Source organism: Sinohyriopsis cumingii, chromosome 14 (genome assembly GCF_028554795.1).
Source record: "Sinohyriopsis cumingii isolate HCF-2022 chromosome 14, ASM2855479v2, whole genome shotgun sequence".
Classification (NCBI taxonomy): Eukaryota; Metazoa; Mollusca; class Bivalvia; order Unionida; family Unionidae; genus Sinohyriopsis; species Sinohyriopsis cumingii.
In genome coordinates this window covers 41,295,200-41,321,184 of record NC_142974.1, presented here as the reverse complement: position 1 = coordinate 41,321,184, position 25,985 = coordinate 41,295,200, and the positions used below count along the sequence as shown (strand labels likewise).

The following is a 25,985-nucleotide window of genomic DNA, read 5'->3' as shown; positions in this document are numbered from 1 at the left end:
GATCATCCAGTATGTTCATGCATTCCTTATTATTTGTTTTGTTTTGTGTTGAAATTTTAATTTTTATCATTAAGGTTTTGCACGCTCGTGATATCGCCTGCTTAGTTTGAATTAATAGATCACTCCTATCATTAGGGTGCCGTGGGTCAAAGCAATTCATTTGCTAGACAGTAGGAAAAGCAGCTGTGTTAATGCAGCAAAAATGAAAGTCACCATTTCAGGAATAGTTTGATATCTTCATCTATCTGGCTGTGAATCAAAGCTATCTCTAAATTTTAAAAAATTGTCTTTTGAAGAGAGATACAAGTTACATTCCATTTCATTTGGGCCAGGGGGCAATCAAACAAAAACTGTGCCTGCCAGTATAAAGACAGGTGAAATTTTGGTTCATGGGTCACAAAGAATAACCATATAACGGCTTTTTTCTGATCCTATTCATCACAGGCTTCTCACATGAGCCAACTGCCTACTGATCTTGGTGAGTTGACCAACTGGCTAACAAACATACTGTTTTTAAAGCATGAACAAATTAAGATCAATGATTATTTTAAGCCAGTGATGATTACAATTATTGGAAACATTAAGGTGAGCAGAATACAGTAATCTTGTGTGGAACATACAATTCTGAGAGGAAAACATACATGCATATTTTATGATTTGGTTGTATAGTGCACATAAAGGTCTTGATAACAACAACAACAACAATAATAACAATAATAAAATAATAATAACAACAGCAATATTAGATGCATATTTGTTTAAAAGGAGAACCTGTGTACAGAGGTCACCTGTGTTGAAAGACCAGTTTTGCCTTTTCCCACAGGTGGCTGCCATTTACAAATTAAACTGTACTATATAGATGCCTTAATTGCCCTGCAAGCAACAATAAGCATTAAGACAAGAAAAGGTGAGTCATGTACAATAAAAAAAATTTCTAACCAATTACCTATTATTACAAATGAAAAAGGGATTGCTGTTATTATCAGATTTTGCTCAGCTGCCTTGCTACCTATGATCACATGTATGAATGAGTAGGTTAATTTAAGGTAGTTTAATAATATTATGGACACAATAACATTTACAACAGTGGTTAGCTATCATTTTAAATGAGTTAACCTGACACACAACTGAGGCCACTAGCTCTTATGTTGGATTGGATCTGAAAGCTTTTTTAACTTTTCTTATATTCCATCCTCTTTTTCTTATACAGAAGACAAAACTAACACGACACTACAAAGCACGTCAGCCTTTAATTCAGTGCAACAATACAACAAATACTTCTGCAAATCAGATATCAAAATACAGTCTGCACTTATTTAGGTTCTCAGAGAAAGTTTCACAGACAATGCTGTTATGGTAGATTGACATACTTACTGTTTTGAATACAAGAAGGCATGTTGTATTTATGATGATTACACTTACAGCAAACTAAAAGATGGAACTAAAACGCAAAGTTCACTTTTTTAAAAATCTTATTTAATTGGTATTTATTTATTAAAGACATGCATCCAGTAGGCATCAGTGACATTTTCACTCATCAGTATTTAGTAGAATATTGTTATATATGGTGCTCTAAGAATGTCACTTGGAAAAGATTTCTTTTTAAAAGTTGAGAATTTCAAAATGTTGATTCAAGTTTCCAGGTCCTAGGTTCTTATTTTCAATGATAAAACAAGCGATATATCAAGGTTTGTGTTACTAATTTTGATCATGATTTTCTTCATGTTCAATAAATAGGGTCCAATTTTTTTATTTTCTAGTGTAAGAAAATGTGATCCATGATTTACCTCATGTTATTAGTGGGTTTGCGAGTTTATCAGGGTGCAAGTTATAAAGGAAGTGGTGCATTCCTCTTTTATAAGCCTCATATGCTAAGTCATTTCTAGTAGTAACATAAATAACGTCATGCATGACACTAGTAACATCATACACAAGACTAGTAACATCATACACAGTATTAGCAGTATCAGACACAAGACTAGTAACATCATACACATTGCCAGTAGCATCATACACAATACCAGTAACAGTATACACAATACCAGTAACATCATGCATGACACTAGTAACATCATACAAAATACAAATAATATCATGCATGACACTAGTAACATCATACACAACACCAGTAACAGCATACACAATACCAGTAATATATGCATGACACTAGTAACATCATACACAATACAAGTAATATCATGCATGACACTAGTAACATCATACACAATACCAGTAACATCATTCATGACACTAGTAACATCATACAAAATACAATATCATGCATGACACTAGTAACATCATACACAACACCAGTAACAGCATACACAATACCAGTAACATCATGCATGACACATATAACATCATACACAATACAAGTAACATCATGCATGACCAGATGACACTAGTAATATTATGTATGACCAGATGACACTAGTAATATTATGTATGACCAGATGACACTAGTAATATTATCTATGGCCAGATGACACTAGTAATATTATCTATGACCAGATGACACTAGTAATATTATGTATGACCAAATGACACTAGTAATATTATGTACGACCAGATGACGCTAGTAATATTATGTATGACCAGATGACACTAGTAATATTATGTATGACCAGATGACACTAGTAATATTATCTATGACCAGATGACACTAGTAATATTATGTATGACCAGATGACACTAGTAATATTATATATGACCAGATGACACTAGTAATATTATCTATGACCAGATGACACTAGTAATATCATGTATGACCAGATGACACTAGTAATATTATCTATGACCAGAAGACACTAGTAACATCATGTATGACCAGATGACACTAGTAACATCATATATGACCAGATGACACTACTTACACTAGTAACATCATGCATGACATGTAATATCATAATAATTAGATTTATTTATCAACATCATTTAAACATGCCATATGTTAAGAACATTATGATGCAGAAATCCAGAATAAGCCTAATGTCCCAAACAAACTGAAATAGCTATGAGCTATACTCAGCTCATTTTCAAAGAGCCATAATCAGGCTCAATAAGGACCTCCAGTTTTTGGTATTTTGCCAAAAATGGTACTATTACTTTTAAATCTGTCTTGGTCTTGAGTTTGGGAAAAATGTTATACCAGGCTTGTGATTTCATTATCACAAAAGGCACAGTTCCAAATAAATTGTCTTTTATCTTTTATCTTTTTCATCTGCAATGCAAGCAATCTTAAATGCCAATGGTAATAGTTCCCTTTCTTGAAAAGTGCATAGCTCTCATGGTTACCTCCTCTGAAAAGACTAGTACACTGTTTTTAATTCTTCCATCTGCAATCTACTTGAGTCAAACACATGACCCCTAAATTGACAAGTAATGTGGTACCTCTATCTAACTTTGTGCTGGCAAATTTAGTCAAATATCTTAAAACCTCTGCTGCCATTGTATTACCTGCTCTGGCACCCATAGCTCTTCCAGCAATAAGACAACCTTCAACCAATTTGTGCGGATCATGGCGCATTATCTCCCTGTCCTTACATGTCCCTGGCTCACCTTCATCAGCATTTACCACTAAGTACTTGGGTCTAAAAAGACAAAGTTGTCAGAATTTACCACCAAGTACTTACGTCTAAAGAAACAAAGTTTTCAGTGTTGTGTGATTTGGATTTTTAACGTAACTTTAACATTTTTTCAGTCATATCACTATCACGTCTGCAGTCTGGCAGTTTATAGTGATGTCTAGCACTGGGGTATCATGCCGCAGACATGTAGCACGATGTCCCACCCAATCACATTATCCTGACACCAGGCCGACCAATCCTAACACTAACCTCTTAATGCTGAGCACCAAGCGAGGCAGCTGTGAGTACCATTTTTGTAAGTCTTTGGTATGACTTGGCTGGAGATCTAAACCACGACCTTCCACATCTGAGACGGGCGTTCTAACCAAAGTTTTCAGATATTACCAATAAGCACTTAGGTCTCAAAAGACAAAGTTTTCAGAATTTACCACCAAGTATTTAGGCCTGAAAAGACAACAAATTTGGGGGTCCCGAGTGGCCGAGTGGTCTAAAGCGCTCTCCGTTATGAATCACTGCCATCTCACCTCTGTGGGTTCAAAGTCTCAGATTCGGCCAATGACTATGTGAGAAAGCTTGCCATAGCTTCTCGTGAGACGGTGGTTCTTTCTGGGGTTTTACTGGGTTCTTCCTCAACCATTAATACTAGCTGCCATGTACAGCCTGAAAAATAGCATTAAACCCCACAACAACAAATTTCACTAAGCACTTAGGTCTGAAAAGAAAATTTTCAGCATCAACCACCAAGTACTTAGGTCTTAATAGACAAAGTTTTTAGAATTCATGCTAAGAACTGAGATGTAGGGACAAAACATTTGCATTTACCACCAGGTATTTAGGTCTCAAAAGACAAAACATCTGCATTACCACCAGGTATTATGGGCTCAAAAAGACAAAACATTTGCATTTACCACCAGGTATATAGGTCTAAAAAGATAGAGTTTTCATCATTTATCACCAAAGTACAATGGTGTAAAACAGCAAAGGTTTATTTTTCAGCTTAATGTTTGCAATAACCAGAACTGTACATTTATGAATGAATTGAAGGAATTGGTGGATGATGTAGTACACTGCTTTACTCAAGAAATTGGTGAACTATGTAGTACACCTGCCTTATTGAAGGAATTGGTGGACTATGTAGTACACTGTCTTATTGAAGGAAATGGTGGACTATGTAGTACACTGTCTTATTGACGGAATTGGTGGATTATGTAGTACACTGTCTTATTGAAGGAAATGGTGGACTATGTAGTACACTGCCTTATTGAAGAAATTGGTGGATGATGTAGTACATTGTCTTATTGAAGGAATTGGTGGACTATGTAGTACATTGTCTTATTGAAGGAATTGGTGGACTATGTAGTACACTGCCTTATTGAAGGAATTGGTGGATGATGTAGTACACTGCCTTATTGAAGGAAATGGTGGACTATGTAGTACACTGTCTTATTGAAGGAATTGGTGGACTATGTAGTTAATTTATGAATGAATTGAAGGAATTGGTGGACTATGTAGTACACTGCCTTATTGAAAAAATTGGTGGACTATATAGTACACTGCCTTATTGAAGAAATTTGTGGACTATGTAGTTAATTTATGAATGAATTGAAGGAATTTGTGGGCTATGTAGTTAATTTATGAATGAACTGAAGGAATTGGTGGATGATGTAGTACACTGCCTTATTGAAGGAAATGGTGGACTATGTAGTATACTGCCTTATTGAAGGAAATGGTGGACTATGTAGTACACTGTCTTATTGAAGAAATTGGTGGATGATGTAGTACACTGCTTTACTCAAGAAATTGGTGAACTATGTAGTACACCTGCCTTATTGAAGGAATTGGTGGACTATGTAGTACACTGTCTTATTGAAGGAAATGGTGGACTATGTAGTACACTGTCTTATTGACGGAATTGGTGGATTATGTAGTACACTGTCTTATTGAAGGAAATGGTGGACTATGTAGTACACTGCCTTATTGAAGAAATTGGTGGATGATGTAGTACATTGTCTTATTGAAGGAATTGGTGGACTATGTAGTACATTGTCTTATTGAAGGAATTGGTGGACTATGTAGTACACTGCCTTATTGAAGGAATTGGTGGATGATGTAGTACACTGCCTTATTGAAGGAAATGGTGGACTATGTAGTACACTGTCTTATTGAAGGAATTGGTGGACTATGTAGTTAATTTATGAATGAATTGAAGGAATTGGTGGACTATGTAGTACACTGCCTTATTGAAAAAATTGGTGGACTATATAGTACACTGCCTTATTGAAGGAATTTGTGGACTATGTAGTTAATTTATGAATGAATTGAAGGAATTTGTGGGTTATGTAGTTAATTTATGAATGAACTAAAGGAATTGGTGGATGATGTAGTACACTGCCTTATTGAAGAAAATGGTGGACTATGTAGTATACTGCCTTATTGAAGGAAATGGTGGACTATGTAGTACACTGTCTTATTGAAGAAATTGGTGGATGATGTAGTACACTGCCTTACTGAAGGAATTGGTGGACTATGTAGTTAATTTATGAATGAATTGAAGGAATTGGTGGACTATGTAGTACACTGCCTTATTGAAGGAATTGGTGGATGATGTAGTACATTGCCTTACTGAAGGAACTGGTGGACTATGTAGTTAATTTATGAATGAATTGAAGGAATTGGTGGACTATGTAGTACACTGCCTTATTGAAGGAATTGGTGGACTATGTAGTACACTGCCTTATTGAAGGAAATGGTGGACTATGTAGTACACTGTCTTATTGAAGAAATTGGTGGGCTATGTAGTACACTGTCTTATTGAAGAAATTGGTGGATGATGTAGTACATTGCCTTACTGAAGGAACTGGTGGACTATGTAGTTAATTTATGAATGAATTGAAGGAATTGGTGGACTATGTAGTACACTGTCTTATTGAAGAAATTGGTGGGCTATGTAGTACACTGTCTTATTGAAGAAATTGGTGGATGATGTAGTACATTGCTTAACTGAAGGAACTGGTGGACTATGTAGTTAATTTATGAATGAATTGAAGGAATTGGTGGACTATGTAGTACACTGCCTTATTGAAGGAAATGGTGGACTATGTAGTACACTGTCGTATTGAAGGAATTGGTGGGCTATGTAGTAAATTTGTGAATGAATTGAAGGAATTGGTGGACTATGTAGTACACTGCCTTATTGAAGGAATTGGTGGACTATGTAGTACACTGCCTTATTGAAAGAATTGGTGGACTACGTAGTACACTGTCTTATTGAAGGAATTGGTGGACTATGTAGTAAATTTATGAATGAATTGAAGGAATTGGTGGACTATGTAGTACACTGCCTTATTGAAGGAAATGGTGGACTATGTAGTACACTGCCTTATTGAAAGAATTGGTAGACTATGTAGTACACTGTCTTATTGAAGGAATTGGTGGGCTATGTAGTAAATTTGTGAATGAATTGAAGGAATTGGTGGACTATGTAGTACACTGCCTTATTGAAGCAATTGGTGAACTATGTAGTACACTGCCTTATTGAAAGAATTGGTAGACTACGTAGTACACTGCCTTATTGAAGGAAATGGTGGACTATGTAGTACATTGCCTTATTGAAGGAATTGGTGGACTATATATTACACTGCCTTATTGAAGAAATTGGTGGACTATGTACTACACTGCCTTAATGAAGGAATTGGTGGACTATGTAGTACACTGCCTTATTGAAGGAAATGGTGGACTATGTAGTACACTGCCTTATTGAAAGAATTGGTAGACTATGTAGTACACTGTCTTATTGAAGGAATTGGTGGGCTATGTAGTAAATTTGTGAATGAATTGAAGGAATTGGTGGACTATGTAGTACACTGCCTTATTGAAGGAAATGGTGGACTATGTAGTACACTGCCTTATTGAAAGAATTGGTAGACTACGTAGTACACTGCCTTATTGAAGGAAATGGTGGACTATGTAGTACATTGTCTTATTGAAGGAATTGGTGGACTATGTAGTACACTGCCTTATTGAAGAAATTGGTGGACTATGTACTATACTGCCTTAATTAAGGAATTGGTGGACTATGTACTACACTGCCTTATTGAAGGAATTGGTGGACTATGTAGTACACTGCCTTATTGAAGGAAATGGTGGACTATGTAGTACACTGTCTTATTGAAGGAATTGGTGGGCTATGTAGTAAATTTGTGAATGAATTGAAGGAATTGGTGGACTATGTAGTACACTGCCTTATTGAAGCAATTGGTGAACTATGTAGTACACTGCCTTATTGAAAGAATTGGTAGACTACGTAGTACACTGCCTTATTGAAGGAAATGGTGGACTATGTAGTACATTGCCTTATTGAAGGAATTGGTGGACTATATATTACACTGCCTTATTGAAGAAATTGGTGGACTATGTACTACACTGCCTTAATGAAGGAATTGGTGGACTATGTACTACACTGCCTTATTGAAGGAATTGGTGGACTATGTAGTACATTGCCATTTTGAAGGAAATGATGGACTATGTAGTACACTGTCTTAATGAAGGAATTGGTGGATTATGTAGTATACTGCCTTATTCATCCATCATACATTCTGATAGACCATACATCAATCATTCATCCATCATATTTGTCGATATACCATAGATCAATCATTCTTCCATGATACTTTTTGAAAGACCATACATCAATCATTCATCCATCATACTTGTTGACAGACCATACATCAATTCAATCATCCATCATACTTGTTGACAGACCATGTATCAATAATTCTTTTTTTATAAATTGCATATTTTGTGTTGACAGAACCATATTTTGTCAACCATACTTGTTCAAAATTCCATACATAATTCATATTTTGTTGATAGTTCCATATGCTGATTATATCATTCATATACAGGATACTTTATTTGTTGAAATCCTATATTCTGATCATTTCCATTCAGAAATAATTATATTTTTTATATCTTTTGTTGAACTTTGTTTACATTATTTTATTATATCCACTAATGGATTTTATGCACAAGTAACGTGTATTAGATTCACTAATTTATTCAAATGCATCGTAAATAAACATCTTATTCACATAACTGTGTTTTCGCAAGATCCAATCCCACTGGGCTTCAGTACTTTTAGCCATCCATCTACAAGGAGTGGCAATAAGAATATTGTCAAAATGGTCACCATGTTGACCATACTGAATTTCAGACTGGGACCTTATTAATGTTGGCATCATATGAAATCATCTGGCAAAAACTCCATGGCTATTTGTCTTTCCATTTACTTGTGCTAGTCATAACAAGATTTTCAAGATGGCTATCATGGTGGCCATACTGGTTGTTAGATTAGTACAATTATCAATGATCAGACATCAGGCTGGTATAAATGTGTGTTGATGTGGAGTAATGATAACAGGTTTTTCAAGATGGCTGTCATGGTGGCCATACTGGATGTCAGATTGGTTCCATTTATCTTTAGGAACAAATAGATATGTGTGTTGTGATTAGGATTTTTAACGTAGCTTTAAAAAAAATTCAGTCATGTCACTACACTATCTGCAGCGTGGCAGTTTATAGTGATGTCTAACACTGGGGCATCATGCCGCAGACATATAGCATGATGTCCGCCCAGTCACATTATCCTGACTCCAGGCCGACCAGACCTAACACTAACCTCTTAATGTTGAGTGCCTAGCGAGGCAGCTGTTAGTACCATTTTAGTAAGTTTTTGGTATGACTTGGCCGGGGATCAAACTCACAACCTCACATGTCTGAAACCGATGTTCTAACCACTAGGCCACTGAAGCGATTAACAAATAGATATAAAAAACCAAAATCTTTTAGTATAAGCTATGTTAATGTGACCCATTATTCTGGACAAGTAGCAACAAGAAGATTTTGATGATGGACTCTATGGTAGCCACACTGGACAGCATCATTTTCATTTAGATCCAATAAGACATCATTAGAAGTCTTGCTGTGAAAACTGCATGTTAATATGATTTTCCATTCAGGAGGTGTAGCAATATCAACATTTCCAAGACTGCCACTGTGGCAGCCATACTGGCTGTCTGAGTGGCACCATTTTCATTCAATATCAACTGGACCAATGGCGGAATGTGAGTGTAATGTTTCACTGCAATCCTTCAAGTAGTTTAGGAGTAGTCATAAAAATGGATGCCAATGCTAATGGATGACAGACAACATGCCATCCTGTAGGCTTTTTGGCCCATAACCAGTAGAACTAAACATACTATGTGACAAAAAATGAAGTCTCTTTACTTCCCTGCAGTGGTTGCCACTGAAAATGTCGAATCAAACTAACCATTAGGTATAGTGGATTCATTCCAAATTAATATGAATAAAATTTGTTAAAAGATTCATTATAAAAAAGATGAGTAATATGTCTATATCAAGTTCTACCTTCCATCACTTGGTTTATTCATGAAGCCCCACTTCATTCCAGTGGGAAATCCTGCTCCACCCCTACCCCGTAGACCTGAAGTGCTGACTTCTTTCAGGATCCACTCAGGGCCCTTCAAAAGTATCTCCTTGGTCTTGTACCAGTCTCCCTGTTGGGGAAAATATGAGCCAATATTGAAGCACCATTAGATATGTGCAAGCTCCTAATGGGTTGTATTTATAAAAATTATGACAATGAAAATTACTTACATGTATCTATCTTCAGGGATTTACAATCTGCCTGCAAGTCTTTTGGGACATGCTCAAATTTGGTTTGGGCAAGCTCAGGTTTACAAAGCACTTGCCCACAAGCAAGTCCAAAAGTTTGAGAGGGGGATACAAGATAAAAGAAATTTCATTTCATATTTAATGTTAGTGCTGGAAGTCTGGATAAAATATATACACTAGCTCTGTGCAAGCTGCACTACTGACAATGGGCCAACTTCAGTTTGAAATGTTCTTTGAGCTTTTATATATATATACAGTATATATATATATATATATATATATATATATATATATATATATATATATATATATACACACACATATATATTAGCACCTTTATTTAGCATTTTTATGTGGTACATTATTCTTCTACATAACTGGCAACAGTTTATTTCATCTAGTGTACATCATTTCCATCATGTTGTCAATATCAAGGCAGTCTTGTATTTTCTTCTGCAGACATGATAATTTAAATCAAATTTTGACATATAAGGTATAAATATTTAGATTTTAACTAAATATTTACATTTAAATCATAATATTTTCTCTCTCTTTTGCTCCTAAATGTGTCTACCTTTTCTTCTATCCATTTATGTTTGTATCTCTTCTAATTAAACTATATCTACATTCGAACTGTTTATAATATACACATCTATCTTCATCTATCATGTACATATATATATATATAATAATATTAATTATCAGCTTATGGTTTCAAGGTGCCAACAAAGGTGAAGAAAAACAACCAAAGTTTAAATAAATATTATGTGATACATTTTATCATATTTTGTTTCACTCCTTTAGGGATATACTGTTTGGGGCAAGCTCAAATGTTCCAAGGGCATGTTCAATTTTCCAGTCAGCTTGCCCTAGTCAAGGTGAGTTTTGTAAAATTTGTAAATCCCTGATCTTCCACAACTGCCATCATCAAAACAGTTTTAGTGAAGATCATGAGTTTTCAAAACCTTTAAGTGTGTGAAAACTGTGTGGTACACAACTGTACGCCTTCTCATTACCTTTCGAAATAGTCCGATCAAAATTAAGAGTACAAGGTTAAGTGAATGCAACAATATAAAATATACCGTTTACTAGCTGCAAAACAAATGACAGCACAGTTGGAAAAGTTGATAATAATTCAGTCAGGGTTGTTTGATAATGAAGAGGCTGAGTTGTGTATAATTTTCATTTGCAGAATTTTTTAATTAATACCATTGTGGCAACGGGTCAAAGGAGATGCACGCAGACTTTATATAGATTTAAGCAGTCATGTCAACGCTTATTTAAAGTTAAGACAGCAAATGATAGATGACACATGTACACTCACAAAGAAAGTGCCTCTCTGCAAAACCAATGAATAATTTACTCTGAAAATTACTACTGTTTGTATGGCTGGACTGCACATAATGAATACTATAAATTCATTTTCATGGGATAACTATCTTGTAGACTTTGGATTCCTCTGAATTAAAGATTGCAACACTGATAACCAACTTTTGTGACTCTACAAGCAAAAGTGTCTGAGCAAATGCTGTAAACACAAATCCTAACCTAAAGAAACTGAGTTCAATGCAACTGTTCACACAAATCACTTAGCCATAACATATAGGTCAGAGTGACCTAGCTTCAGTGTAGGCTCTTAAATTCCTCATGACAAGTTATGTCCCTGTATATGACTCTAACGGCAATAGTGCCAACAAAATTGAGCTACATCAAAATCACTGGATTATACGATAAAGGTCACCATTACCTAATTTTCACTTAAAGATCTACTGATCAACATAACACAAATAAATAGTAACATGTGACTATGAATATTACCTAAATGCAAACCCTAACTTAGAGAAGAGCTCAATGGAGAGGTGAAGAAAAACAATCAATGGAACATGATATATAAGACAGTCACCAAGTTTTCACTAATGACTAGTTCTCACCACAAAGCTGAATAACACATTTTGTAACTCTGAAAGCAACAGTGCCTAAGAAAACAGGCTAAATGCAAATGCTAAAGTAAGTCCATGGTCCATAAGTATAGGTAATGATCTACTATTTAATGAAATGTAATACTCCACAAGACATCTAAAAACCAACTTATGTGCCCCTATGCATACAAGTGTCTGTGAATATGATCCTAACCTAAACAATGCAGCCAACCAGCCAGAAAGATGAATGGATATTATCCTTACAGAAAGATTGACATCATCCTTACAGAAAGATGGACATCATCCTTAAGATGAGGATGCTTTGTAATACAGTCAACAAAAGACTTGGGTCACAGTACTATAATATATTAAAGTACATGTTGTTATTGTTCTTTGGGTTTAATGCTATTTTTTCAGCACATGATAGGCTATACATGGTGGCCAGTACAACTGGTGGAGGATGAACTTGGGAAAACCCCAATAAGAACCACCTGGAAAGCTTTCTCAAATGACAACACAGGGTGGGCCCGAGACTTATACCCATGCAGATAGAGATGATATGGCAGTGCTTGATAAAGACAACCACTTTCTACCTCTTGGCCACCCAGGGTCCGCTTTAAAGCACACTACTTTAATAGTTTAAGGCACATTACTATAATACTTTAGGGCACATTACTGTAATACTTTTGGGCATATTACTGTAACACTTAGGGCACATTACTGTAATACTTCAGGCACACTACTGTAATACTTCTGGGCACATTACTGCAATACTTGAGGTCATATTACTGTAATACTTTAAGGCACATTACTGTAATACTTAGGGCACATTACTGTAATACTTTAGGGCATATTACTGTAACACTTTAGGGCATATTACTGTAATACTTTAGGGTACATTACTGTAATACTTAGGGCATATTACTGTAATACTTCAGGGCACACTACTGTAATACTTTAGGGCACACTACTGTAATACTTCAGGGCACATTATTGTAATACTTTAGGACACATTACTGCATTACTTTAGGGCACATTACTGTAATACTCTAGGGCACATTACTGTAATAATTTAAGGCACATTGCTGTGATACTTAAAGGGCACATTTTTGTAATACTATAGGGCACATTACTGTAATACTATAGGGAACATTACCATACGTGTCAAGTTGTACGGTTTACCCATAATTTGTATGGTTTTTCCCTTTTTCGTCAGTGTACAGCCGTACAACTGCTTTATATGGGTTTTTCGTAAAAAAAATTTAAATTTAAAAAAAAAATCTATTTTGTGTGCATCCAAGACTCTTGGCATAATTTGTTTTAGCATGAGAATTCAGTGAGACTATGGTGGCCTGAAACAACCAATCAAATCATACTCAAAACTGTGCTTTTCCTTTGATAATGAAACGAGTTTGATTCATGAGTCAACTCCATTGTGTGAAGATCTTGTCGTTTATCGCTCGGAGATTAGATGCTCTATTTCTAATATTGACTAACTGCCTGCGTAGTAAGCATGTTTTCTTATTTTATATATTATTATTTAATTATTTATTATTATTACTATCAAACACATAAAGTTTACATCAATTTTCATACTTTACATAGTGTGGCAATCATGTTGGTGTAACCGTAATTCGTCCGACTTTTCTGTGTGGAGATAAAGTCGATTTTCAATAAAAATTTTAACAATATACTAATTAAAAATAAATACTCTACTGATTTTAGCACAGGCATTTTATCGTGCTGTTATAGTTTTGAGTTAAGTTTGTCAGATACGTAATGCAAACAGGAAGATGCATTGCCATAATGACGGATGTAGTGCAGATAGTGAGTGACTCGAAAATATGTAACACTTCCAATTTATATCAAGTTTGTGACCATAATCAGTACACCATATAGCAAATTCATAACTTTTCAAACACCAGATACACAGTTTTAATACAAACGATCAACAGCTTATGAGGTATAAACTTCCGGACTGCTACTGTGTAAAAAAAAATTATTTCTAGATTTCAATTTTTGGATAGTTCCTGGCATAATATCTTGGGGTTTATGGGGAAATCGGGAGATCTTCCTCTATCACATGTCAAATCTAAATTTTTACATTATTTTTTTTTATTTCTCTCATCTAGTTGAAATATTCCATCCATCAAATGGCTAAGCCTAACTCAAAGAAACGCAAGCTTGAAGACACTGACCGAGGTTGTGGCAAATTTCAGGCTGATTGGATTAAAGTCTTCCCTGGCAATGTAGATGTATCCATGCTAGGATCTTCAAGTTTTTTGTGAAATATGCAGTAAAGACATTAAAGTGGTGGTGTTGAGCACATATGATCTGAGGAACACTTCAGGACAAAACTGCATGAAAGAAATTTTGAAATGAAGAAGACAGCATCCATCAAAAGCTTCTTTGCTTAGCCAAAGCAGAAAGATGATAGCGTTATAAGTAAAAAAAAATGAAATAAAGTTTCATAAATGTAAATAATTATGTAAATATGTGTCTTAATAATTTGTGTATAGCACTTGTTTTAAAACTGTTGATCTTATATAATGTATGAATACATTTTTCCGTGTAAGGTTTTTATTGGTCTGGCGTACAGGTTTTCATCTCAAAGGGTTGACACCTATGCATTACTGTAATTCTTTAGGGCACATTACTGTAATACTTTAGGGCATATTACTGTAATACTATAGGGCACATTACTGAAATACTTCAGGGCACATTACTGTAATACTTCAGGGCACATTACTGTAATACTTCAGGGAACATTACTGTAATACTTCAGGGAACATTACTGTAATGCTTTAAGGCAAATTACTTTGATACAATAAGGCACATGACTTTAATACATTAAGGCACATTACTATCATACTTTATGCCACATTACTGTAGAACTTCATGGTACATTAATTTAACGCTTTGGTTTATATTGGGAATACTTACTCTCGCCATTGACCCTTTGAGTTTGAAGTCATGTCGCCCATAGAGGTTTGTAAAAATCCTGTCTTGGTCTTTCAATGGGCCAAATTTTGTCTGAAAGAAAAGTAGTTACCTTTGAATATGTTTATATATTATTAAACTATCTCAGTCTCATATACAATTTTCTCTGTAAAACAGCAGCAAAAATACTTAAACACAAAATATGAAGTCCCGACTAAATGCTTTAATAATTTAATTTTGAGTTACATTAAATAAAGTTAAACTTCTTTAATTTTGGGGTCTGTCTGTTCAAAGAGAGTTCTTAATACATACAAGTGTTCCTTGACACTACAGCAGCTGAATACAGCTGGTACAAATCCACATCTGTTTTGACATATTCTTATTATGACCCTGCTTGCTGAAGTCATGAAACCCTCTAGTCAGTACAACCATCAGTGTGTCAATCCATTACTATTTCATTTCTACTGGATAATTTTTATTGAGAATTGTTGGACTTTTCCCAAATTTAGTATGTAGGTTTACATTGCTGAAACCTTAAAGAGATTTAACTTTTCTGCATTCCATGACCTTGTTTAATGGAGTTATGCCCCTTCATACATAACTTCATATGTCATTTATCTGATAACTTGTGGCACACATTATGTTAAACAAACCTGTCAGCAGGTATGTAAATGCAGAATTTGACATAAATAACTTTAGCATTGAATAAGTAATCTCATGATGTCACACACTTTAATGATGGTCTCCATAAAATACAAGACTTTACATTTATGCCTACTGATATCATTAATTTGGAAATGGAATGTTTTTTTTAAAAGAAACAAGTTGGATTCACCATTTAGATACTATCAAAAGGTTTAAATTCCCAAATTATACAAAAACATTGTCTTTTAATAAATTTAAGATATATGGTCATTTCCCTACTGCTTTATATGTAATGAAGATTGCCTAATCCAAATATAGCTTTGAGAAAACTCATAAAATATTACTACAACTGTATTGTGCAATTAAAAAAAAGGTATATTTATCTTTATTTGTGTGATTTGGATTTTTAACGTAGCTTTAACAATTTTTCAGTCATATCGCTACGATGTCTGCAGTGCGACAATATATCGATCTTTATGGTCTTTCTTTTGACCTATTTGTTACCAAGTTAAAAAATACAATTTTAACAATATTATTTCTTACATTAATGTTTGATTCATAAAATTTTACAAATTTAAAAATGTTTTGCAATAACTGTGCAAAGGTGATATAATTCAACATTATGAATGTCATTTCTCCATGCTATTTAAATACTTAAGGCATCATAATTAAACTGTAGCTAGAACATCTCACAACGATTCATACTCCACCGTGTGCCAAATCTTAACACAATGGCAGTCCAAAACTAGTATTTAATGGTCCATGATGCACTGGAAGTGACATCAGAAAGCTTTATTTATCTTAAAATTTAAATATTTTTTACTGTCATGGCATGATCTGATCAACTTCTTAAGTCAAAGGAAGCTCTGATATAGTATCTGCTCATGTCCAGAAAAAAATGCCTGAAGGTCAAAGATGTTAATGGAATGGAGATAATGTGAAGCTGTGGCTTAAAAGTCTTCAAGATTAATCTATGTGCATTACTTACTGAAAACAATTTCATAGATGTAAAAATACTAAATATGCTTTTAAATTTTTTAGCCTTGCATTTGTATTTGTTTTGGATTTAATTCTACAAATACAGTTTCTTCCAACATAATTGTATTTTTACTTTTGCTTTTTATAAATGTAAACATTATTTATTTTCCAATGAAATGGGCAGAAAAGTCTTGGATGAAATGGGTGAGGATTTAAAAAATTTAAAAGGTCATTAAAAAATACGGTAAAATAACAACGTGTTGAGAAGATCATTGCATCAGAGCTGCCTATACAAATCATGTCCTTGGAAATAAAGAATTTGTTGCATTGTCTCTTCATTATTAACCTTATTTTAGAAATAATTAATGCTTACTTGCTAGTCCAAATAAGTATACAAACCTTCTGTGGAGGCTTGGTAGCAGTGGTGTTGTTCCTAATGCTTAGAACTGCAACTGGACTAAAGTTCTGTAGAATTCCTGTTAATGTAAAATCACGCATAATTAATACAAGTCAGGTATATACAAAAGTCCAGTGAAATAAATCACACAATCAATATTTTAAAATTCATTCATCTTATGCAATTTACTGTCATGTAAAATGTTGAATTAATCATTTTATGGGTGATAAAAGGTTTAATGTTACTTGATTTTCAAAACATAACTTCCATTCATGACCTTTGAACATTAAAGCAATTGCCAGAAAAAAGGACTATACTGGACTAACAAGACCAATATCAAGGACTAGACTGGACTAAAAAGACCGAAAATAAATGGCCAGACTGGACTAACAAGACCAAAAAAAAGTTCCAGACTGGTCTAACAAGACCAAAATAAATGACTAGACTGGACTAACAAGAACAGAATAAATGACTAGACTGAACTAACAAGACCAGAATCAAGGACTAGACTGGACTAACAAGACCAGAAAGCAATTAGAGAGCAATGCTTTCATGACACTGCAGTTGTTAAACAAAGAAGTATTAATGTACCCATCAGAAGTGGAGTTAACCCTTTACCTTACAGTACATACTGTTAATTGTGGCTCAGTCTGTACAGAATTCAATTTCATAAAATAAGTGTTACATCTCAGACAAGATCTTCCAAACATTTAATTCATACTTTAAGATGCCCATATTTTATCAATTCTGAAATTATTTCCAGATGAATTTAGTTCCTGACCGATACAAGTTACAATGTATATAATTTTATTTTAATTTTTACTGTTCTTATCATGGATTTCAACCTAACTGATAGTAGCATATTATTTAATTTAATAATTGGATCCTTAATTTTTGTGGAAATATTCAGCCAGTGCAAGCATGTTAATTCCATTCTATCGGTAAATTGAAATTTATGTTTATTATAATATGTGTGTGCTACCATACTTAAGTTAGGCGAATACCTTGATAATAAAGAGCTCTTCCCCCATGTTACGGTAATCTGGGTCAGCCACCATAAACAGTTTGTCTACAATTATGCAATTGGATTGACGGAGATGTTTTATAGAAACAGATGCAGGGAAAATCAGTAAAACAATAACAATGCAGCAATAACAGAACGGTTTTAATATGTACTGATAACAACATTAAGTACCGCAATAATACAGTGTTCCAGGTTATATATTTTGCAATACGCTTTTATCCTTTAGGCAAGACTCGTTCCTGGTGTATGTTTCTGGGTTTCCTGTGAATTTGTTTGAGAAAGATATCATAATGGGTTCATTTTATTTATTTATTTTAATTATGCATCCATACATTATGAAGAAAACAAACCATTCTGTTTTTATCTAAATATGGGGGGGGGACGTCCAGTTGTTATCGTACAATTTGGATGCAATCAATTTGCTAACTATTAATCTGAACAATTTATTATGAAATAATTGGACTACAGAACTAAATTTCAGTAACTGTAACTTGCTTCAAACAAAATACACAGTGTTTTACAAAAATCAAGACTCTTGGCCGTCCTTCACCGATCTGTTTTATAACACCGAAGTCCTTGAATTTTAATTTGATTATAACAATTTGAAGTGGCAACATTTATCGACTGTATCTGAAAGATTACCGTTTACAATCCGCACTCCAGAATTGCATCTACACAGGTTGGCCATCTTCCACTTTAATTTCTTATAAAATCGGTGTTACATAAACCTTCCGATGGCAAACCTCCAGCGGAAGTTTCGACCATCAAAACCTGAATAAGGAAAATTATTTGGACTCGGGACGTGGATCCGAGGTAGGAATTTACGGAGGTTACACGCATTACCGGAATATACAAATCTAAACGCCCTCTATCAGATAGGAGCAAGTTCTATATAAAATTAAGGGAGCATGAGTGTCTGAGGTATCTATCGATTACATAAAGACGGGAACGAATTTAATCACCGGATAGAACCTGGAATATCTGCAAGATATTTGTACTCGAAAGTATAGACTGTACAAATTTACAGCTCCAGGCAGACACACGCACACACACACACGCGCGCGCGCACGCACACACACACACACACACACACACAACAATAACAACAACAAAAACAAAAACACCAAAAAACAAACAACCTGCGCTATTCAGTTAAGAAACCAAGCGCTAACCGTTACTGATCACTAGTATCTCACCTCTGTCTGCGTGGGTTCCAATCTCGGGTTCGGCCAATGCGGATATGTGAGAAAGATTGCCAGGAGCTTTTTGTGGGTCGGTGGTTCTTTCCGGGTTTTCCCGGGTTCTTCCTCCACTATTTTAATACTGGCCGTCATGTATAGCCTATCTTGGCATTAAACCCTTCAGCAACAACAACAGTTAAGAAACCAAACATTATTTATGTCGAACGTTTACTTCTAGCCGAATACACGCTTGCAGGAAAAAGCAACTAAAAAACTAACAACTTAACTAAAGAATAGATTCATTTTAAATATAAATTATTAAAGAGATGATGATGATGATGATAATGATGATACAGGTCTTTGCAGACGTTGAAATATTACTGAAAGCTTTCATAAAGGAATGTCAAGACTTTCGTGAAATACAAAAAAAAAACAACAAAAAAAAAAACAAAAACAAAAAAAAAACACTCCATTAGGTAGTGATCTAAAAATATGCACTTGAGTTACGAGTAATACATTTGCTGACTGGATAAAAAGTTCATAATATGAAATAGTGCCCCAAATTTATTTACATATAACTATTTAGAAATATGACTATACATCTGAATTCAAAAATAATACTAAGTTGTGCAAATTAAGAATATATTCCTGTTACTAGTGTCATGATAGGGTTTTGGAGCTTTTTGGCCGAAACCGGTTATTTTTATTAAAAAAAAATATAGGTCACGGCCTTCTATACCCATGACGTTTATTTACAACGGAGAAAACCCCCAACAAAAAGGTGTATGTACAACCGACTGATTATAATTCGCGGAAGTGACCAAATATGCGACCATACAAGAGGATAGCTACCGGGCATAGGATGTAATGACCTATACTGGCAACTTACAAAAACTCCATGATCTTACTAATATGGTCGATGTCTGCATGGTAAAATTTTCAGCAAGGCCCGTATTATTGATTGCAACAATACTACACGAACTACTGCACAAAAACAACAGAAACGTGATTTTGATTTTCACTAAACGGTTATATTGCAGATAATAATTTTCTGAAGCATGAGTATTTTTAACTAGGGAGGAAAATATAGCCGAGAATATGTTTCTTACTGACGAATTGCTGCGAGATATAAAGGTAAAAATTCACAAATAGATGCGCATATTATTTTGAAAGAGTTTATGAGTATATTTGATCAGAGTATTATTCTGCATGATAAATGGAGCGTAAGACACGTATAGAAAAGATTACATAGCTGTTTCGTTTGAATACATTATACAGATTTATAAAAGAAACCCACAAGATGCTGCATGCGTGTTCGATACACATGCGCACCATATTGATAAATTAATTAACTGAGGAATTAGAACAGCAACTAGTTAAGCTTGGAAAACATTCGGTGAAAAAAATCCCGTAAAAATCATTATTTGATATTTTGCAATATAAAATATAGGCGCTAACAATAAACACAGAATAATGTTGCAATGACAACAACAACACCGTCAGTGAGGACGTATCAAGTGTAGCTTATGTAATGAGGATCACCAAATGTAAATCAATTTGAGAAATAATTTTTAGTTATTCATATATGGAATAATCAAAGATATTTGAGAATAATTATGAGGAGATATCAAGAGTCGAAGAGTATCATGCAAAGTTTAAGCTATAAAATTTCTAAATAATCTGTAAGATGAAGATGTGGTTTGGTCAAACACCGAATTAAATAATCTTATAATTAAACACTGAATGCTATTTTACGCCGATCCTGCATCGACGATGCATGTTGATCGAGTCGTGATTATTAGAGATTCCCTGGTTTAATTAAAATTAATTTCAAAAGCGATGTCTGTTACAACGAATGGCGTGCAATCAAATACTATCCATCACAAGTAGTTTTAAGGTCCTATCTATTTGGGGATGAAAGCATACACCAGGAGTTAAGCACGCCTTTAACTGGAAATATGAATGAAGACACGGATTATTATTTCTATTAGAGAAATATAATTTGTCGATATGTAAAAAGTTCAATGGCATTGGGACGTAGTCACTGCAAAGATGTATGCCTTGGAAAATATCAATTATGCGGCAGAAGATGCCATTATGAATAATTGCGTTATTAGGACCTATGGTTGTGTAACCGGTTGCTATGGTTAATGATGAATGAAAATAGTCGCCGATTGCATCTGCGACCTAGCCACCGCTGGGTATGTTCGTTAATAGAAAAGTCGTCTCCATATTACACGTGTTATTGCTACTGAGGTCGCTCAAAAGCACATCAGTTAAAAATACTTGAATTTAAGTTACACAAACACAGAGTAAAATTAGGCAGTAACGTAGCAATTACGCCCCCACCCCAACACACACAAACACACACACACACACACACACATGTACCAGATGCTCACAAAATGTTTAGTCACTATTACACATTACAAGAGTAGCCATGGTCCATTACAAGTCTTTCACCACACATGTCATAATTTTGGTCAATAATGTTGACGGATCCAGTTGGCAAAGTTCAGGTTTGTTTAGATTAGGATTATAAGTTCAACTCCCAAAATCAACATGCATGAGCTGATATACTTAGCTCCATGTTGACTTAAGCAGCGGGGGGGGGGGGGGGGGGGGGGCGAATCGGACATTTTGTCCAATCGTTATTTTGCTTAATTATTACTTTCTGCACTCAGCGGATCCTGTGTAGTCAGCGCCTGGTAAAAAAAAAACGACGACGGTCCATCCTACACGACGGTGACGTCATTTGGTTTAATTAATCTTTCTGCGCGCCGATCCCAGCGTCGTCAGCGTCCGGTAAACACAGCGACGACCGCGTCGATGTCATTTCCCCCCCTGCTGCTAAGAAGTTATTTACAACTAACCAAATATTTGGTCAAGTCCGATACGATATCGTGTCCGAGGATCATGTAAATTTATCGTTACAAATCCATGTGGGGTCGACTGAGCATGACTAAAAAAGTTTCGAAAACCATTAAAGTCCATGTCACCGCCGCACCATGTCTGCCAAATATTTCGTAGCGTGTGTGTATCAACGCCGTTAAATACAGCAAGAATATTACAGTTGTCTCTGATTACTTTTGGAATCTGAGTGTATCGTTGAGTGACATATATCACGTCGGTGTTTTTATGCCTGCCTCTGGAAAATATCCTAGCTGGGTTTTTTTGATTGTCTAACATAACATCATCGTACACGACTAAATTGTTAACGTCGCCATCAATATCATCAATACCTGGTGCATCATTGATATCTGTAATAAACTCAATAACATTTTTTTCAGCGATCGCTGATGCATTCTCGTTAAAATCTTTCAACACCTCGTAGCATCGTTGATCATCCACGCTAGGGGCGATTAAATACAACTTATCCCACTTCATCCATCTCATTATTAAATTGAGTAACAATTGCGTCTTGCCGGATCCAGATGGTCCGATGATAATCATCCGGATCGAGTTTGGTAACGCTGCAACATGCTTAACTGGTTCTCTTGTTTTAGTTGCCGAAAAATCAATTATATTCATATCTCTATACATAAATTATGGATCTATATTGTGTGAAGTGTAGAGTGCGTACTGGCACAAATGATATGACAACCGTTACAACGAGAAATAACAGATCGGCGCTTACTGGTAAGTGTGTACAATGCGGTACAAAGAAATTTAGACTTATTTCTGCTAGACCCGGGGATGCTTTAAAAAAAAGCGAGGAGGTGATATTGCAGCCAAGTTATCAAAACTCCCAGGAACACCGTGGGCAAAGTATCCAGGAGAAAAGCACCTCCCAGGATATAGCTACTGTGGCCCCGGAACACGATTAGATATCAGACTCGATGATCAAAATCAGCCCAAACCCGGTGAGTATCCAATAAACGCTATCGACGAAGCATGTCGAATACATGATATAGCTTATCGTAGCGGTGATCTGCAACAGCGTCATATCGCGGATGTAAAATTAATTCACGCGTTAAATGCTATTCCTGATAAATCATTCAAAGAAAAATTGGCTTCATGGTTGGTAAAATCGGCTATGAAAGGTAAATTAATGATTGGAAGCGGAGCTTCTCGCGCTGGTAATTGAAAACGCTAGCGTTTATAATAACAACACGGAATCCATCTATTATTCTCCGAGAGGATACTGGAAGGGGAAGGCCGCAATTGGTAAACTCGCAAGCGCTGCAAAGGTAACAAAGGCCGTTGCGGCTAATTGGTTATCCAAACAGGCTATATGGCAAATTTATCTACCACCGCCTAAACAAATCAACTTTTCGCGCTTTGATGTCAGCGTACCTAATGAAGTTCATCAGGCTGATATACTATTTCTGCCGCATGACAACGGTTACAAATACGCGCTAACCGTAGTTGATGTTGCGAGTCGATACAAACAAGCGGAGCCGTTAAAAACAAAGTCAGCAACTGAAGTAGCCGATGCGTTTGAGCGGATTTATCGAAGAGGTCCTCTGCGCTGGCCAAATCTATTACAAGTTGATCCTGGCAATGAATTTCGCGGTGTTGTTTTATCAACGCTGAAACATCATAGCGTCGCGATACGACGAGGTCATACTGCGCTACATCGTGATCAGGCAATTGTTGAACGATTCAATCGGACTCTTGCTGAACGGTTATTTGGGTATCAATACGCGAAGGAATTCATCCAGGAAAAACGATCTCGTGAATGGGTTAAAAGGTTGCCAGGCGTAATTGCAGCGTTAAATAACGAGATTACCCGAGCAATCAACATGAAGCCCAGCGACGCGATTAAATACGAGTACATACCCGGAAGATCAAAAATAGATAGCGTTTCCAAGCCGATTCTCGGCGATGTCACTGTCAGATATCTGTATGAACCAGGAGAGCTTGAAGGCGGTAAAAAAAGAGCTACTGATCCTATTTGGAGTGTTACCACGCATAACATATCAACGATAACACGATCAACTGGTAGACCACCGATCTATAGACTGGATTCAACTGCCCCACAGCGGGGGTTTACACGCGAGCAACTACAAGTGATACCTGACGATACTCAATTGCCCCCGCGTGGTCTTAACTAGCGCCGTTGCGTCTATTGCACTCAAGACAAGTTAACCTCACATTACCACGGATATGACCGAGACTGTTATCGATCCTGTCCACGGTAAATTGGCGAGCGTCTTTATCCGAATAACGCCAGCGCATTACACAATTGCAACTCGCGCAGTGATTATTCTGTTGTTGTCGTAACGCAATTATTAATTCGGAATCAATATCAAAACGCCGCTGTTTTTTTTTATCCTGTTGGCGGTAACCCGAGAGTTTTCTATCAGTGACGCTTGCATCGATGATGTCATCGTTGTCGCCGGCTTCGTCGGTGGCTTCGTCAATAACAATTCTTCGAAGCTGATTCATTCTCCGTACTCTGGACACTGCGAGATAGACTAAATTCGACCATTCGATGCGATTATCAACCATCCAAACAATTGTATCCGTGATAGTCAATCCTTGCGAGGAATGTATTGTCGTTGCGTATCCTAGCGTCCACGGGGATTTATCAGCACGTAGCGCGTCCTCGACGACGCTGATATCAACGAGCACGATATCATTCAGCACAAGAATTTGTTTTTTTGTCCCTGACGCTGTCGGGCCCGGGATTTCAACTTCAATGTTCTGCCGCCGTGTGTCCGCGGGTCTATAACATAACGGCACTGGGCGCGTTGGAAACTTTTCCTTATGCAACGCAAACAACTTCCGCTGAAGTGTGTCTCTGACTATCTTTCTACTCGCTACAATCAAATCGTTTGGTCTCCATGTTTCCCAGAATTCATTTAACGGCGTTTCCGGAATCACCTCGCGGATTATTTCACATTGAACTCTATCCGGCTGTAATCTGATTAATTTTTTAACCTCGCGCAGTTGTTCATCAAGTGCCCGGTAATCAGTATCGGTTTCTTCATAATAGTCCACAAAACCCTTTAACCAATCATGTGGACCCTCGCCGACAAATGGTGGTGGTTGTCCATGGTCGCCACACATGATTACCGCTGTATTCGCGCGCAGCAACCACTCAAGAAACATTTGTAAAGTATCTAACGAAACAGTACATATCTCATCCCAGATGATAACCTCAGGAATAAATTTTTCCCCCATTCGATCAGGAGTCCACTCACCGCCGCTGTATCGAAAAAAGCTATGATAAGTAACGGCGTCAACATTTCGTTGTTTTATCTCTCGCGCTAGTCTATGGGTCGGTGTAAGCACGATTATACTTGCCCGCGTTCGAAATAATTCAATTGCCCGAGTCGTCTTTCCTGACCCGCCACAGCCGCTTAAATAAACCGTCTTATGTCTACAAATTGGATCAGAACACGGTGGTGCATTAGACCATTCTGATAAATTATCACCGCGTAAGTAATTATTTTCAACGGTGACATTTGCTGACGGGGAATAATCGCGTCGTATTTCATTTTTAATTCTCCATATACCCCAACTCTCGTCCGGACTAGTAAACTCGGCTAAGTTTCCCTTGTACTTTACGTCTATATAAAATGAATCAACGGCTACTCTAACCGCGGTGTCGGGAAATCTATTTATCATCGAGAATAAATTGATAGCGGCGTAACCCAGCATAGACGCCCTCAA

General features: G+C 36.0%; 1 protein-coding gene across 1 annotated transcript in view; it reads right to left on the bottom strand.

Annotated features, from left to right (window-relative positions):
• Positions 1-18,983, bottom strand: part of LOC149783628 (NADH dehydrogenase [ubiquinone] flavoprotein 1, mitochondrial-like) — a 66,650-nt gene extending 47,667 nt beyond the window's left edge. Inside the window, exons 1-5 of the mRNA XM_089931876.1 lie at positions 18,826-18,983; positions 17,162-17,238; positions 15,143-15,232; positions 10,014-10,162; positions 3,457-3,590 (exon numbers count right to left, since the gene is read on the bottom strand). Of these exons, the coding sequence (XP_089788002.1) occupies positions 3,457-3,590; positions 10,014-10,162; positions 15,143-15,232; positions 17,162-17,238; positions 18,826-18,871 (496 nt within the window). The 5' untranslated portion in view covers positions 18,872-18,983. The remainder of the gene's footprint in view (positions 1-3,456; positions 3,591-10,013; positions 10,163-15,142; positions 15,233-17,161; positions 17,239-18,825) is intronic.
• Between the last annotated feature and the right edge of the window lie 7,002 nt (positions 18,984-25,985).